The sequence below is a fragment of the Cebus imitator genome, unplaced genomic scaffold (assembly GCF_001604975.1).
Source record: "Cebus imitator isolate Cc_AM_T3 unplaced genomic scaffold, Cebus_imitator-1.0 Scaffold112, whole genome shotgun sequence".
Taxonomy (NCBI): domain Eukaryota; kingdom Metazoa; phylum Chordata; class Mammalia; order Primates; family Cebidae; genus Cebus; species Cebus imitator.
The window spans coordinates 2945049-2961850 of record NW_016107427.1 but is presented as its reverse complement, the minus strand read 5'-3'; the positions used below and the strand labels follow the sequence as shown (position 1 = coordinate 2961850).

At 57.5% G+C, this 16802-nt stretch overlaps 1 protein-coding gene across 2 annotated transcripts in view; it reads left to right on the top strand.

The window, feature by feature from the left end:
* PDXK (pyridoxal kinase) overlaps positions 1 to 10267 on the top strand; it is a 34876-nt gene extending 24609 nt beyond the window's left edge. For both annotated transcript variants that reach the window (XM_017538547.2, XM_017538548.2), the window contains exons 5-11: positions 659 to 705; positions 3086 to 3171; positions 4331 to 4376; positions 6314 to 6425; positions 7724 to 7860; positions 9681 to 9747; positions 9960 to 10267. In XM_017538547.2, the coding sequence (XP_017394036.1) occupies positions 659 to 705; positions 3086 to 3171; positions 4331 to 4376; positions 6314 to 6425; positions 7724 to 7860; positions 9681 to 9747; positions 9960 to 10072 (608 nt within the window). In that variant the 3' untranslated portion in view covers positions 10073 to 10267. The remainder of the gene's footprint in view (positions 1 to 658; positions 706 to 3085; positions 3172 to 4330; positions 4377 to 6313; positions 6426 to 7723; positions 7861 to 9680; positions 9748 to 9959) is intronic.
* The last annotated feature ends 6535 nt before the right edge of the window (positions 10268 to 16802 follow it).

Below are 16802 nucleotides of genomic sequence, written 5' to 3'. Positions count from 1 at the left end.
AAAAAAAAAAAAAAAAAGAAAGCAGACTAGATGTTTCCAAGGCTTAGGCAGGGAGAATGCGGAGTGAGTGTTTAACAGGGACAGAGTTGGTTTGGGAAGATGAACGTGTTTTGGAGGTGGATGGCAGTCGTGGTCATACAACAGCGGGAACATTCTCACTGACCCTGAGTTGACTAATAATGGTTAAACTAGCAAAGATTAAGGTAGATGTTTTTTTACTGCATGAAGAAGTTAAACATAAAAATAGAAGAATATTTGCTTCAACTTGGCAGCTTAGAAAAGAAAAATGCCAAATGCGGTTGCTCACGCCCAAGATCCGAGCACTTTGGGAGGCTGAGGTGGGAGGATCGCTTAAGCCTAGAGTTCAAAACCAGCCCAGGCAACAGTGAGAACGCATCTGTACAAATCATTTGAAAGTTAGCTGGGTGTGATGGCACATGCCTGCGGTCCCAGCCACTTGGGAGGGTGAGGCAGGAGGATCGCCTGAGCCTGGAAGATTGAGTCCACGGTGAGCCACGATTGCACCACTGCACTCCAGCCTGGGCAACAGAGGAAGATCCTGTCTAGAATTTAAAAAGGGGCGGGGGAGAAAGAAATGTTGAAGGTTTCTTACTCGTCAGCTGTAGCCCTTGCTGATAAGATGCCTGTGTCTCTGCAGTGTGTGATCCGGTCCTGGGTGACAAGTGGGACGGCGAAGGCTCCATGGTGAGTAATTTCATGCATGTGATTTAAAAGCGTGGTGAGTGGAGCTCTTCCTGTCCAGCCGGAAGACAGGCCCACGTTCTAAGTGTCTAACTTGGTGAGACTCCTCTGTCCAAGGGAAAAGAGACAAACCTTGTTAGGAAGAAGGAAGAGGACCCCAACATGTTTTTTGGAAAGCACCAGACAGCAGATAAATATCTAAGGCTTTGCCAGTGCACGGCCCTGCCATGGCTGTTCCTATTAGAGCACAGAAGCCACCACCAGCAAGAGGTGCACAAACAGATGACAATTTTCTATTTTCTTTTCTTATTGAGACAAAGTCTCACTCAGTCGCCCAGGCTGGAGTGCAATGGCACAATCTCGGCTCACTGCAACCTCCGCCTCCCAGGTTCAGGCAATTCTCATGCCTTAGCCTCCCGAGTAGCTGGAATTACAGGCGTGCGCCACCACACCCAGCTAATTTTGGTATTTCTACTAGGTAGGTTTCATCATGTTGGCCAGCCTAGTCTCGAACTCCTGGTCTCAAGCGATCCACCCGCCTCAGCCTCTGAAAGTGCTGGGATTATAGGTGTGAGCCACCACACCCAGCCATGAATGACTATTTTCTAATAAAATTTCATTTGTGGACACTGAAATTTGAATTTTCTATAATTGTGTGTCACAAAATGTCATTCTTTTTTTGACTTTCTTTTCCCCAACCACTTAAAAATGTAGAAAACGTGCTGAGTGCTGTGGCTCACGCCTGCAATCCCAGCACTTCGGGAGCCCAGGCATTCAAGATCAGCCTGGGCAATGTGGCAAAACCTCGCCATCTCTAATCAAAGTACAAAACAATTAGCTGGGTGTGGTGGCACCCACCTGTAGTCCCAGCTACTTGGGGTGCTGAGGTGGGAGGATTGCTTGAGCCCAGGAGGAGGAGGCTGCAGTGAGCTGAGATCGCACCAGTACACTCACTCCACAGAGGGAGACCCTGTCTCAAAAAACAAAAACAAATCTAGAAACCGCTCAGCCTATGAGCTGTGTCATAACAGCAGCAGCCGCAGCCTGCAGACCTTGACATGGGATCAGGTGGGTGGAGAACAAATCCACGGAGGCCAGCCCAGACGCCTAGAATTTAGAGGCGGGAGGAGCCCCGGGTCACCCCACCTGTGGGTTTTCAGCTCAGCCGTTCCGCACGGGGGCCGTTTCAGCGTCCGCCTTCTTGTCGTTGTGCCTCGAGTGTCTGTTTGCTTGCTGCACATTTCACTGGGCACAGCAGGCTTCTCCACGGCCACAGGACACGCCTGGCCTGTGCCCTCCCTGCCCTGCTGGGTCAGTGGTTGAAGTCAGGATACCTGTCACTGGGTGCCCCATGAGTGGGTATGCTGGTCTGCTCAGTGTCTGTCTTCATCCACTTTCTCCTGTGCTTGTTCTCTGGAAGGTTCCGTACCCCATGCCCACCCCAGCTCACAGCCCTCTGCTTTCCCTTCACGGTGCTCCCTGGCGTGGGCTCTGCTGACCCTCGGCATATGCTCGTGTTTGGATCACAAAGAGTTGGGGCTGCTGTCCAGGGCAGTGTGGCTGAGGGATCTGGCCCCTTGATGTTGTCACATTTGTTTTCCTGAACGACAGTGGCCTAAACAGGAGTCCCTGTCTCAGACGAGCAGTCATCCATATCTTCCATTTCCGTGAGGTCAGAGGGGTGTGTTGGGCCTCCTACCCAAAACGGGGCTCTAAAGAGCTCTCCTTCCATTTTCTGATCCCATTTTCTGGGATCGGGGACTCCAGGCACCGCCCACCCGTCCTAGTGCCTCCTAAGCCATGTCACAGTCTGGTCGCAGCATCCAGTACGTGGCCACCTCGAGTGCTCTGAGCACCACGTGCAGAGGTGCCCCCTGCAGGGCCCTGATCTCCAAGGGAGGTGTCCGGGAGCAAAGTGAAGTGAAGGGATTGGAGACTCAGGCCAATCGGCCAGCAAGGGCTGGCGGAATATTCCGTAAAGCCCGCAGAATTCTCCCAGGGCTGCGCACTGGCTTCAGCTTGAATTTAATCATTAGAGAAAACCATGTGTTGAATTGTTTGTCGGGCAACTTAGACAAAAACAAATAGAGGAAGAGTGTGTCGACACAGCCAGGAGGAGCGCCCAGGTCGGGCTCCCAGCACCCACCCGCCGGGTTCCCTTTTCTCCTCTCCCTCCTCCCTCCCACTCTCCTTCACCTCGTCCTCTTCCCTCGGCCCCTTGGGGCACTTAGGGTTCCCACTCTCGTGTGCCTCTGCCACGTGTGCCCTGTGATGGGAACCACTTGTCTCCACAGTCAGGCCTGGACTTCCCGGGTCTTTTCGGGGAGCACTCCCTGGTGGGCATCCCTCTCAGTGACTCCCCTGCTGTCACCTTTGTTCCCAGTACGTCCCAGAGGACCTCCTTCCTGTTTACAAAGAAAAGGTGGTACCAGTTGCAGATATTATCACGCCCAACCAGTTTGAGGCCGAGTAAGTCATTTTATTTATATCATATCATATTATCATTATGTTAGGTTACGTTTTACTTTATTTTTTGAAATGGAGTCTCACTCTTGTTGCCCAGGCTGGAGTGCAGTGGCGCGATCTCAGCTCATTGCAACCTTCTCCTGGGTTCAAGCGATTCTCCTGCCTCAGCCTCCCAAGTAGCTGGGATTACAGGCATGCACTGCCACAGCCAATTCCTGTATTTTTAGTAGAGATGGCATTTCACCATGTTTGGCCAGGCTGGTCTTGAACTCCTGACCTCAAGTGATCCACCTGCCTTGGCCTTCCAAAGGGCTGGGATTACAGGCGTGAGCCACTGTGCCTGGCAGAGTAAGTCATTTTAAATGGCGAAATGCTACCAGTCCTTCCCCAGGAAGAGCCACAGAGCCCCTAGGAGTAGAAAAGGAGGGGCGTCCCGGAGCTGCGGGCTTGCGGGGGCCACCACAGCGGGGGTGGGGGCAGCTGTGGAGGAGGCCAGGTCACCTGCCACCCTGTGAGGGGAAGTGAAGTGCGTTGGGCCTGCCTGCCTGATACTGAGTTTGAAAAGGTCTTTCTTTGGGTGCATGCCCTGCGCCCCAGCTAAAGAATCAGATGCCAAGGGGGAGCCGCCAGCGCCCCAGTGCCGTGAAGCATGGAGCCACCCGAGGAGGGGGCCAGTGCCTGTCACAGTGCCCTGAGCCAGGTCCTGAGCCCCCCCATTCACACAGGGATGGGGGTGGCTGGACTCTTGGAGTCCTGGGATCCGTGACGTGGGCCTGTCCAAACCGGGGGGCCCCGAGCCATTGGGTAGCCTGCGCATGCGTTAATCGTTAGCGGCTCTTTTGACTTTGTGTGGACACCAGTCACCCATGTTGGGACACTATGCTGTGGCGTGGGCTTAAGTGGGGGCCGTGGCCACTGTTCATCGCCATGGTTACCTATAAACAGCAGCCACGACTGGGCCTTGCCTGCCTCCTCTTGTGTGAGGGGCCCCTTTGGAACCAAACCCCACATGTTGCAGAGGCCCTGGCCCGTGGTGGCCAGTGGACAGAGTTCCCTGTGGGGATGGCAGTTTCCAGAGCCGCTGAGGTTTTGGGAATGTCAGCACACAAAGGAGAGGAGAGGTTCACCTGTCCCCGCTCACCTGCCCCCGCCTGTGTTCCAGGTTACTGAGTGGCCGGAAGATCCACAGCCAGGAGGAAGCCTTGGCGGTAAGGAGACCCTCGGGGGCCTGTGCGGGGCAGATGTGCCACTCACGGTGGGGACAGGAGACGGGCTACCTGAGTGGCACTGTGGGGTCGTTTCTCCCCAGTGGTGACTCAAACGTCCACCAGTTAGTCAGGGGCCTTCAGAGACCCGCAGGATTCAGGATTTGTGTGCGTGTGCATGAGCGTGCATGGGTGCACACATGTTTAAAGAGATACTACAAGGTGGCGGCTTGAGCTGCTGGGGGCTCCTGGGCAGGTTTGGAACTTGCAGGGCAGGCTGTTGGGAAGGGCGAGCCGGACACGCGACACAGGAGCAGATGCAGCAGCCCGAGGTGCAGTTTCTTCAGTCATTTCTCCGAGACTTGGGGACCGCAGGTGTCACGTAGGCATTGAGCCTGGGTAGAGTCACCTTAGTTCTTCCGGCTGCTATGACAAAATGCCTGAGACTGGATGATTTATTTAAAAAACAGAACTTTCGGCTGGGTGCGGGGGCTCATGCCTCTAATCCTAGCACTTTGGGAGGCCAAGGTGGGTGGATCACTATGTCAAGAGTTTGAGACCAGCCTAGCCAACAAGGTGAAACCCCATCTCTACCAAAAATACAAAAGTTAGCCAGGCGATGTGGTGGGTGCCTATCATCCCAGGTATGGAGAGGCTGAGGCAGGAGAATCGCTTGAAGCCGAGAAGCGGAAGTTGCAGTGAACCAAAATCGCCCCACTGCACTCCAGCATGGGCAACCGAGTGAGTGAGACTCTGTCTCAAAAAACAAACAAACAAAAAAATGGCCAGGCACAGTGGCTCACACCTGTAATCCCAGCACTTTGGGAGGCCGAGGCAGGCAGATCACAAGGTCAAGAGATCAAGACCATCTTGGCCAACGTGGTGTAACCCCGTCTCTACTAAAACTACAAAAATTAGTTGGGCGTGGTGGCATACACCTGTAGTCCCAGCTACTTGGGAGGCTGAGGCAGGAGAATCGCTTGAACCTGGTAGGTGGAGGTTGCAGTGAGCCAATATTGTGCCACTGCACTGCAGCCTGGGTGACAGAGTGAGACTCCATCTCCCAAAAAAAGAGAAAAAAAAAAACCCAGAACTTTGTCTCCCCACAGTTCTGGAGGCTGGGAAGTCTAAGGTCAAGGTGCCGGGAGGCTCAGGGTCTGGGGAGGGCTGCTCTGCGGCCCAGACTGCGCCTTGTTGCTACGTCCTTGTGTGTGGACAGCCCGTGCCGCTCCCTCCAGCTCTCTCATCGGGCATGGAGAAGGGGTGCCCTCATGACTAAGCCACTGAGGAGCCCTTCAGAATACTGCCATGTGTGTGTGATGTTTCCACATGGATTTTAGGGCAGACACTGGCAGACCGCGGTGGGTGTCCACGTGCTTTGGGCCACGTTCCGAAGCAGCCCGGCCTTGCCCTGAGTTTTCACAGCCCAGGAGCCTGGTCCTCGGAATGGGCCACTGCAGGGGCCACTCCTCCCACTTTGAGGCCTTTCACTGAGCTGGCACTGGGCCCTGGGGCCAGAGTCAGCAGGCCCTGGGGCAGCGTCCAGGTTCTGCTATGGACATGTGCTGTGTGGCAATGCTGTGTGGCAATGCTGTGTGCGTGTGTGTGTGTGTGCGCGTGCACACATTCATGCTGCCTGCTCTGAGGCAACTGTGCAGTGGAGACAGGAGTTTCTACAGGAGTTACAGAAAAGCCGAGGTATAGAGAGGCCAGCTCCTCCCTGCTGCAGGACAGGGACGCATGTGTTCATGTACCTGCCCAGACCCCAGGGGGAGGCCCTCTCGGGTCACCTGGGGGAGCCACACTCTTTGGGCTGACAGTTTGGGGGGATGGTGGCTGACCAGGTGGCTCTCTCCCCTCCCGGGAGTGCCACCACTGGGAATGGGCTGCGGGGAGTGGAGTGTGGCGGCCGTGGCTGACGCTCCCCATGCCACTGGCAGGTGATGGACATGCTGCACTCCATGGGCCCCGACACGGTGGTCATCACGAGCTCCGACCTGCCCTCCCCTCGGGGCAGCGACTACCTGATTGTGCTGGGGAGCCAGAGAAGGAGTAAGTGCCCCAGTCACGCGCCGCGGGCTCCTCAGGTTTTTCCAGAGGAAGATGCCCTTTGGGACAGCAAGAATGTTTTAGGTTCAATAGCATGAAAAGTATGCTTTATCCAGCACCGGGATGATGCCCCCATTTTTTAGACTCTCAGGGGTCGGGTGGAATTCCCAACACTGCACAGGTCATGATGAATGGCCCAGCTGGAGCCGACTTCCACAGGCCCAGCATCACAGACCTCCCTCACAGCTGGACCGTGTCCCTGAGCTCACTGGGAGGACACCTCTGCCTGGCTGTGCGGAGTGTTTAAGTGCAGAGACACCAACTGGTTGATTTCCTCTGAGCCGTGTGAAATGCAGAAAGCTGGAGCCGTGAGCTAAGCTAGTGGCCCCAAGTCCACACCCACGGCCCCGAGAGAACAGTCCCGTGTACAGCCTCCATACCACTGTGTCTGCATGTGGACATGGGAGCCCTGTGAGCACACACGTGGGCACACGTGCACACATACATGCAACAGACACGCAGATGTGCACGTACGGGACAAATATGCATACATGTGGGCACAAATGCACATACACATGGGCACATGCACACATGCAGATGGGCACACGGACAAGCACACAGGCATACATGCACACAGGCACACAAGCACACATACATGTGAACACACAGGCACATACACAGGCATACATGCACATGAGCACACAAACATGGAGGCACAGCCATACATGCACACACATGCATACACATGCAGACATACATGTGTGCACATGCAGACATGCACACACATACATGCGGACATGCACACATGGGCACATACAGTCATGCTTGCACACACATGCATACACGGGCACACATGTGGACAGGCACACATACACGTGGACATGCACACACACACATGCACACATGCAGATGCACACACACATGCATACACGTGGATGCACACACATGCATACACACGGACGCATACAAGTGGACACACATTAAACACTTGGATGCATCCAGACATCTCCTACTTCTTCACGCTGTTGTTACTCTCGGGAGCTGCACAGCGACCCCCGAGACTGGCCAGCCTGTGTGTGTGGCCCTCTGAGGGTGTAGTCTCACTTTCCCTTGCAGCGGTGATGGGGCCCCCATGCATGCCCCCGTGTCCTGAGTGAGGCCACCCTGTGCTCTGCCCCTGTGACCCTCGCTGTTGCCCCTGTGACCCTTGCTGCTGCTGTGCCCGGGAGGACCAGGGACAGGGAGGCTGGCCGTGGCAGAGGAGCCACAGGCCTCAGTGGCCTTGCCCGTCTTCTCCCCAGGGAGTCCTGACGGCTCCACCGTGATGGAGCGCATCCGGATGGACATTCGCAAGGTGGACGCCGTCTTTGTGGGCACTGGGGACCTGTTTGCTGCCATGCTCCTGGCGTGGACACACAAGCACCCCAGCAACCTCAAGGTCAGCCACGCTCCTCGCTCCCCTCCTAGGCCACTCCCATGGCACCTCATGGGGAGCAGGGTATGAGAGTTCTGGTGGGGGGACCCCGCTGAGCCAACAGGGCCTGGTGCTGAGTGCTGGCCCCAGTTGTGGGGGAGGGCAGTGGCCAGGCTGTGGGCTCCGGAGTTGCACCTGTCACCCTCACATCACCTCCCCATCCCTTATTTGGGACCTAGGGATGCTCAGAGTCTTGGGGGGGTTCGGGTGACAGACACTTCAGAACAGACCCATGGGGCCCCACCTGGATTGAGAGGCCGCCCGTCTCGCGTTGGTGCAGGGCTGTGGGGTGCATGGGACTGTCGTGTCCTTGGTGACCTGGGAGCTGCTGTGGAAGCGTGGCCCCCTGCAGCGTGTTTCCCACAGTGCGACCACGGCAGCAACCTGGGGGACTGAAAGGCTGGAGCCACCCTTCAGGGACAGTAGGCGGGAGGCTGAGGACAGGGTCCAGGCAGGGGCAGAGAGCCATTTTCCCGGGCATCGTTGGGATGTCTGTCTGCATTTTAGATTTGCAGGGGTGGGGTGGCTTTGCTCAGACACTGCTGGGCGGAGTGGGTCTGTTGGTAGACCGACACGGCAGGTCGGGATGTGAGGTCTTGTGAGACTTTCTTGTGTGTCCCGTGGTTAAGTGCACAGCTCAGTGGGACAGAGGAGTTTTGTTACAACCGTGTCACTTAGATCCGTGACCTCCTGTGCTACGGGCAGCAAAGTTGCATTGGGGCCTCGCCAGGTGGTTTTGTCATCTGAGACCGAGCACCTCTGGAGGGTGTCTTCTTACAACACTGTTCAGAGCCCGGCCGTGTTTTGAGGTGGTCCCCAGCCCCTGGGCTCAGCCCCTTAAACTCCCCTGGGTGCTCCCTGCTGCATCTGCAGTGGGTTTTGGGGGAGGAAGGGGCTTGCCATCCCTTTGGAATGTGGGGCAGGGCAGGGGTGCCGTGGGAGCGGCGGGAGGAAGTCAGGACGCCTCCGTCACCATTGGGTGCTCCAGGGAAGGAAGGATTCAAGGGTCAGGACCTGGAGGTGGCTCTCCCAGTGCTGTCTTTGCCAGGCTCCTCAAGGGGCCACATGTCTCCCGGGGCGCACCTCCTCCCCAACAAATCAGTTTCAGCTGAGTGTCCCGGTGTGTAAAACGGAAGAGGTGGACTGAGGCCCTTCACCTCCCATGGGCCAGCCCTCTGCACAGCCCAAGCTGGAATGCGAATGCACAGTCCCCTCATTCCGTCTCTTCTGGCACCTGAGGGGCAATTAAACGGGGCCATTGAGCAGGCCTGCTGTGTTTAATTGGTGGTGCAGAGCAGCGGAAACATGCCAGCTGGTGCCCCAAGGAGGCCTCGCTGCACGGCCACCTAAGGTCACATTCTGGGTTTGGCCAGCCCAGGGTTGTAGAGTCCGGGAGCGAGGCCCCCGTGCTCCCCGGCACCTTTGACTGAGCTTTAGGCAGGAGCGCCTCCCCTTGTAGACTCGTTATAAGGAGTTAATTCTGGAAACTCTTACCAAGCACGTGCTGCCTGCCAAGTTCTATGCAGGTCACGAGGCTGTCCCTTCTGTGAGCCATCTCTGGTCCAGAGCAAGTGGCTGGTACCAGACATCCGCTCAGCTCTCCAGGCTCTCTGGTGGGCAGTCGCAGCCTGTCCAGGGCTCAGTGCGGGCACTGGTGGAGCCGGCGCCCCAGGCTGGGAGAGCAGGCCAGTCCTTGCATTCACTGGAAGTCCCCTCCCGGCAGCAGTGGGCACGTCGGTTGTTGTGAGTGGGGCAGGGGCACAGCAAGTGTCTCCTCCCTGCAGGTGGCCTGTGAGAAGACTGTGTCTGCCATGCACCATGTTCTTCAGAGGACCATCAAGTGTGCAAAAGGTACGGCAGCCGGGCTGCGTGGGCTCCGTGGGCTGCATGGGCTGCGTGGGCTCCTGGCTCTGAAAGCGGGTGGGACAGAAGAGCCAGCACGTGCTGCTTTCGAAGGTATGACCAGTGTCTCCTGCTGGCCTCGCCTTTGGGAGTGGGGGCAGCGGGCAGCGGCGGGAGCCCCTCTGAGATGGGAGCTCAGTGCTCCTCTGCCCGCCCTGCAGCCCAGGCCGGGGAAGGAGTGAGGCCCAGCCCCATGCACCTGGAGCTGCGGATGGTACAGAGCAAAAGGGACATCGAGGAGCCGGAGATCGTCGTCCAGGCCGCGGTGCTGTGAGGGCCGCACAGCTCCCTGTGACGCGCAGTGCGTCGGTGTCTCCGTGTCTGTCCCTGTGAAAACATGTAACGTCTGCCTTAGAGCCATGACCGAAACTTGATCTTTTTTTCTTTCATGAGTGTCCGGCATCCGCTGGTCTTCATTGTGAAATGTGCCAGTCGTGCTTTGTGAAAAGTAACAAAGCAGTTACAGAAATCTGTGATCGGAAAACCCAGCTCCCCTCCCCACACGGCTCCAGGGCCTCGGGAAGACTGGCCCCCATTTGCCATCTCAGGGGTGTTCCATGGGGGAGGGTGAGTGAGTGAGGCCGAGACTGCCGTGCGTGGAGCCTCGAGCGGGCCCCTGGCTGCCACCGCTGGGCCTGGCTGGGCCTGGGTGTGCTTTCCTTGCACCTCTGAGAAGGAGCTGGGTGGGAATGGTTAGGGTCAGGAAGAATTATGCCAAATAGCTTTACTGTCATTCCCAGCATATCCCGTTGGTTCCTGTATTCGAATTTTTGTTTCTTACTTTGCTGCTTGTTCAGTCCCTGGGGACTTCAGATCGTAGGCTGTCGTTTTACCGTGTGGGAGGCTGATGTGAATTTGCTCGGATGTGCACAGGTGCAGCGACAGGGACCTTCCCAGGCCCTGGCAAACTCCAGTCAGTCTGCAGTCCTCTCGGGGGTCCGCAGGACCTCCTGTACCCCATGGGTGTCTTCTGGGAATCTGCTGAGCAGCTTGAGGAAGATGCTAGTGCAGTGAGGTCCGTGCTGGGCCGAGGGCAGCTTTGAAGCCCTGGAGAGTCACCCCATCAGGTTCCCTGCGGAAGTTCACTTCATCATGCTGTGACACATTTGCCAGGTGCTGCCCGTGACGGTGCATGGAGCCACAGCCTTTGTACAGACAGGACAGAGGGGTGCCCGCTCCCCAGCCCCACTGGCACATTTAACCCTTGTTCCCTGCCCTCAGTCCTACATTCTGTGCCCCAGCAAATGCCCAGGGGCAAGAGGCCACTCTGGGAGCTGCCAATCTTCTGAGGTGGAAGTGGGGGCGGGCAGCTCCCAGGCCCTTGGGCAGGCTGGGGTGGCAGCAGAGGCCACAGCACCAGCTCTAACAAGTCCAGTCACCCTCTGCTCAGCGGTGCCCCAAGCTTGGGGTCCCCCAGGCATAGCTGGAGGCAGCAGTGCCTGTCTCTGGCCTGCTTTGCTCTCAGCCACACCCCTGTACCCCATCTCTTGGGTGTGCAGAGGTTTGTGTCTCCAGGGAACCTATAGCTGGAGAGAAATGGAGAGATGCAGGAAGCAGGGGCCCTGGGAAGTGGACTCTCCAAGGGGTACCCCCACCCCACTACCTTCCCCACAGGCAGGTCCTCCTGGAGCCCACACCCTCCTGTGAGGCTGCTCCAGTGTCTTCCAGAAAGACTCGCTTACCAGGAGTGCATTTTTTATTGAAAAATGCCCTAAAGCGAAGAGATGCAAGTCTAGATGGAACCCCCCACCCCTCCCCACTCTGTTCGTTCTGAATGTCTTCATGAGTGTGCATCAGGGTGCCTCATTCCCCAACCTCAACCAGCGAGTCGGGCATGGATTTCCCTGCTGTGTTTCCTGGCTCCGAGGACATAGGTGGCAGGCCCCTTGCAGTCCAGGGCTGCCCGTCCCTGCAGGGCACACCGCCCCAGCAGGAAGGAGGAAGCCTGTGGCCGGATCCTGGCGGGGAGGCGGCCTCCTCAGTGGGTGAGCTACCAGGGCCTGGGGCCTCGGTGGGGCTTTTAAGTGGAAATGCCCCCACCAGCAAGTGGAGACTGGGGCGTGTGCCACGTGGCCAGAGGAAAGCTTTTCTTTTTCTTTTCTTTTCTTTTGTTTTTTTAACACCAAGAGTGAGTAGAGCAGCAGGGAAAGAACCTAAATGTCTCTCTTCCTTGGTTGGTGCAAACCCAGCGTGAGAGTGCAGCGCCGGTGTGGGGCTCCCGGCGAGCAAGCTTCGATCCTTGGCTCTTTGAGGCTGGCTTCAGAGGCTGAGTTCCCACATCAGGTTTGGTTTTTGGAATTCCCTAATTAAGCAAGAATCAGGAGAATGACTGTCCCCACAGGCGCTTCCCGTAAACCCTGAGCTCCCTGTCGCAATCCGAAACTTCCCCTTCTGTTTTCTTTGGCTGTGTCTGCAAAGCCGGGAGAGGCCTGGGCTGTGACTAAGGAGGAAGAAATGGGGGTCTCTGAGAGCAGACGGCGCCCTGGTGGGTGCAGGGCTCTTGTGGAAATCGCTAGCCCCCACGGGAAAGGTGGCCGGCATCCCCCCAGGCATGTGCTGTCTCTCGTGACTCGGGCAGAGGCCCCGGTGGTCTTGATTTTCTGTTTCCTATCCAGGAATTGGCCGTGGGCATTGGCCGTGGGTTTCTTGTGGCTTGGATCCAAATTAGAATTGATCTTCCTTTCTACTTCCCCTAGTTAGTAACATGCAAGACGCTGAGCAGAATTTCTTTTAAGGTGAGTGCTGTATTCATGCAGCATCGCCTCTATCAGGGGACAGAATTTTAATACTTTCTTAATCCATTTTTTCAGACTACTTCTTATAGATCATAAGGATGAATTAATTCCACAATGGGATCCTTTTTAGAATCGATTTTAAATTATTGCCTAGTCCTGCCAATTATGTGCGCTTGTTAATGCTGCAATACATATAAACAGTTACCGTGGGATGCTTCGCTTCACGTCCTGTTCTTAAGCTTGTTAGAGCCAGTTTTTAAAATGTTTGGTCTTACATGGACGGAGGCTTGGCTTAGCCACACTGATGAGTAAGTGAGGGTTGTTTTCATCTTGAGGTCACCATTCTAGAGAGTTGCCTACAGCAGGTGGGGGGCCAAGTCCCTGCGGTACTGTTCCCACTGCCCTGCGAGGTCAGAAAATAAAACTGGATGTGTGAGCTCAGGCCTCTCTTGTGGTTGGGGTCAGAGAAGGCAGAACCCGCAGTGGGGCACAAGGTGCCAGGCCCTGGGAGGGCACCGGCCAGGGAAGGTGGCATGGTTGGCCCTCAGACCACCGGGCCTCGAGCAGCCCCCCACCCTGCCCATCCACCTGCCCTGGCCCCAGCCTCTCGTTCTCTTTAGAGAGAGGTGAGAGTGTTCTGGCGGCTGGAGCTCTTTCCTTGTCCTTCCTGCCCTCCGATGGGGCCCCCTGTGTGGGGCAGCAGAATCCACCTGTATGCAGATCACAGGCGCCCAACCGTGTGTCTGGACTGTGCCAGGAGTGTCCCTCTCTCCCTGCCTCCCGCCTGGCCTCAAGGGCCTCCTTCACGCACCCCTCCTTGTGGAGCACTTGCCTGGGCCCAGAGCGGGGTAACTGGACTTTGTGAGTGAGCAGAGCAGGTTATATGCAGACAGGGAAACGAGAACTCTGGACCAGGCTTTCCAAGTCCAGCTGGAAGCTCTGTGGTCCCCCAACGCCACTCTGCCCGCCAGAGGGACGTGCCTTCTGAGTGCTTTCCTTCCACGTGGCCTCTCACCACCAGGCCAGCAGCTTCCCCTGAGACTCCCTGGAGAGAGTCCACCAAGCACTCAGACGGATGCTGATCAGCAGGTCCGAGGAGGTGCCCAGAAGGATCCCAGGCCCTAGGGAGAGTGGCTCTGGGAGGCCAGGTCCACTGCCTGGAAGTCTGTCAGCCCTGAGCCAGGGAAGCCTGGAGCTTGGCCTGGTGGGTCTGGGTGGACACTGTCCCCGTCTCCCGCCCCCCACCGGACTCCAAGCACAGGGGAGGAGGCCTAGCCCATGTGGTCCTGTAGCCGTGGGCAGAGCTGGCCACGTCGTGTGTGTTCCTGCCTGCCAGGTGCAGGTGCTGGCTGGCCACCTGCAGGCGGAAGGTGGTGGTAATCTTGGATTTTATTTATTTGTTTTTTGAGACAGAGTCTTGCTCTGACAACCAGGCTGGAGTCTCTGCGTCCCAGGTTCAAGTGATTCTCCTGCCCCAGCCCCTCGAGTAGCTGAGATTACAAGTACACACCAGCACACCTGGCTGATTTTTGAATTTTTGGTAGAGACAGGGTTTCATCATTTGGCCAGGCTGGTCTCAAGTGATCCACCCGCCTCAGCCTCCCAAAATGCTGGGACTACAAGCCTCAGCCACTGCACCCAGCCGAATCTTGGAATTTTGAGAGACAGCACCTCCCTTGGCTGGAGTTGCCGACCCCAGCCGCACACCAAACCCTCCCGCCCTAGCAGCAGGGGTTGCCACCAGGCCAGAGCCGGGCCGGGTCTCCGAGTTCCCGGGAGGGGGAACATGAGCTGCCCCCACCTTCGAGGGGACTTCCTTCAGTGTGCGGCTCGGCTCTGTTAGGGGGTAGGAACCCATGTGCATGGCCTGTGCTACGTTCCCCAGTGAGGAGCTGGGCTCCGTGTGTGTCCCTTCCCTGCAGGACCCAGCGGGCATCATGACGTGGCAGCTGTGCCCCAGCCACGGCCCGGCATCCCGGCCGGGGCCCACGGTCGCTCCCGCCGGGGGCTCCTGTTGTGTGCGCGTTCTCATGTCGCCTCTGTTGTTCGTTCTCAGTGCAGAACGTTTCCTGTTCCCAGCGGTGAAGACACCGCTTTCCATCAGTGTCTAAAACCACATTCCTGCCTTTTGTCGCCACAGTGTGTTCATTTGTTTAAAACAGAGTTTAATGAGTAAGTTTAGATCTGACTGGTCAATATCTTAAACTTTATACTAATAAAAAGCTCTTCCTGGAATTTTTCTTTCATTCTGGCAGCGTAAACAGGTGTTTATAAGTTTTCCCGCTGTCTGAGCCGAGCAGGATCCTGTTCTAGAGCAGAAGATTTCCCCTTCCATCTCTGACCCCCTTCCTGGGACAAGCCTTGTTGGGGGGCCCTGGCTTCAGAGCTGTGGTGGGAACAGCACCCTCAAATGCCAGCCTCCTTTCTTCCCATCCACCAGTTCACTGCGGGGCCATTTCTGGTCTTTGTCCAACAGGAAACCCATTTCTGGTGGGATCTGCCTTCCAGGGCCACAGGGCCACTCAGCCCAGGCATCTCTGTCCTGCAGGTCAGTGCTGGGATGGACAGCAGGGGCGAGCCCAGTATCTGGCAGATGGGGTGGGTGAGAACGGAGAGGGGAGGATGCCACCCGAAGCCTGTGTCTGGGAAGTCCCCACACAGCCTGGGTACTGCCTGGAAAGCCTGTCCTGAGTTAACCGTGGGCCGGGCCTCGCCTCGCCCAGCGGCCTGCGAAGCCAGCATCTCTGTGAAGGTGGATGGAAGCGCCTTTATCCTCATTTTGAGCTACAAGCCTGGTCGGCCGCCTCCTAAGCCCTCAAGTGACTTTCTAACCCAAGACCCAGCCCCTGGGAGGAGGGTGGGTGCAGGGGTGGTGGGCAGGCCTGGAAGACCCTTGTAGTGCGTCCCAAAATGTGTGGGGCAGCTGGGAGGACCGCCAAGTGCAAGCGGTCTTAGGTCCTCTTGAGGTGTCTGAAGCCCCTTCCTGGTGATGGGAGGTGGAGGCACTGGTGTTCTGGGGAGGCCTGGAGGGCGTGAAGCCTGGGGGGGCCTTTGGGGTGCCTTCAGCTCCAAGGCTGCATCGTTCCTGATGAGAGCTTTAGTCAGAGCTGGACCAACGGGAGGACTGCGGCCTGGCCCGGCTCCCTGGAATGGAGCTCAGCTTTGTGGAGGTGTCAAACCACCTGATGCCCCTGCGGTCCCACTGCTGAGGGAGTGTGGTGTGTGCAGGTTCGGGGGTGGCTTCCTTTGCCGGGAGCAGCCGGCCCCGCGTGTGCCCAGTGGATGTTTGTGAGCCTCGGTCCCCACAGCACTGTATAGGCTGCCTCTGTCTTGTGCTGGTCCTGTTGACTTCTATGATACCTACAAATAAATATTTTCATGGCGATGGTGTTGAGGTGTGATGTCTCCTTCCCATCCCAGCAGCTCCCTACCTGTGATTGGCTGAATGCCCAGCACTCCACCAGCCACGCTAAGGGTTTCTGCTGGAAATGGTGGCAGCTGACGCCCTAAAAATCTCCCCCTCAGAGGAAAGGGCAGGCCCTGCCCCGCCTGCCAGGCCCCAGCCCCTCCCGTCCTGCACTTCATTCTCTGCCTGCAGGGCAGGCCAGCCCCAGGGTCCTCCCATCCTGGTGCTCTGTTCCCTGCCTTGGAGGACTGGCCTGAGTGCCCCAGCGTGGGATCCCTGTAGGACTTCCCAGGGGAGAGCTCTCAGGGATAGGAGGCCAGGCCTCCCTTCCCCACCCTCCCTGCTCGATTCTGAGGCCCAGCTCCAGGTGTTGGCCAAGTGTGTCTGCGCCTTCTGGGTTCCAGGCCCACCCGGCTCCTTCACGCCTGGGTGGTGACATCGCCTTGCCTCTAAGGCAGATCCCGTTCTCCCGACTCACGTGCACCTGTGCAAGAAAGCCACCGACCATCTCCAGCAACGCCAGCCTGGTTGCTCTGTGCCAAGAACAAGGAGAAGGATGGGAGAGGACCCTACGCAGAACCAGCCCCTCCCCCACAAGGCCCCCCTCTGGCCACCCCTCCCCATGGAGGACACCAGGAGCCACAGACCCCGGACCAAAGAGCACGCAGCGGAGGGCATGGGGTGCCGAAGCAGGGGGGTCTTCGGCCTCATTTATGGGATTTGCTCCATGTCTGACACACTGCTGCCTGCACCGCTCCTGCCCCCGCACCGCTCCTGCCCCTGCACCGCTCCTGCCCCTGCCCCTGCCCCGCTCCTGCCCCTGCCCCTGCCCCGCTCCTGCCCCTGCCCCTGCCCCTGCCCCC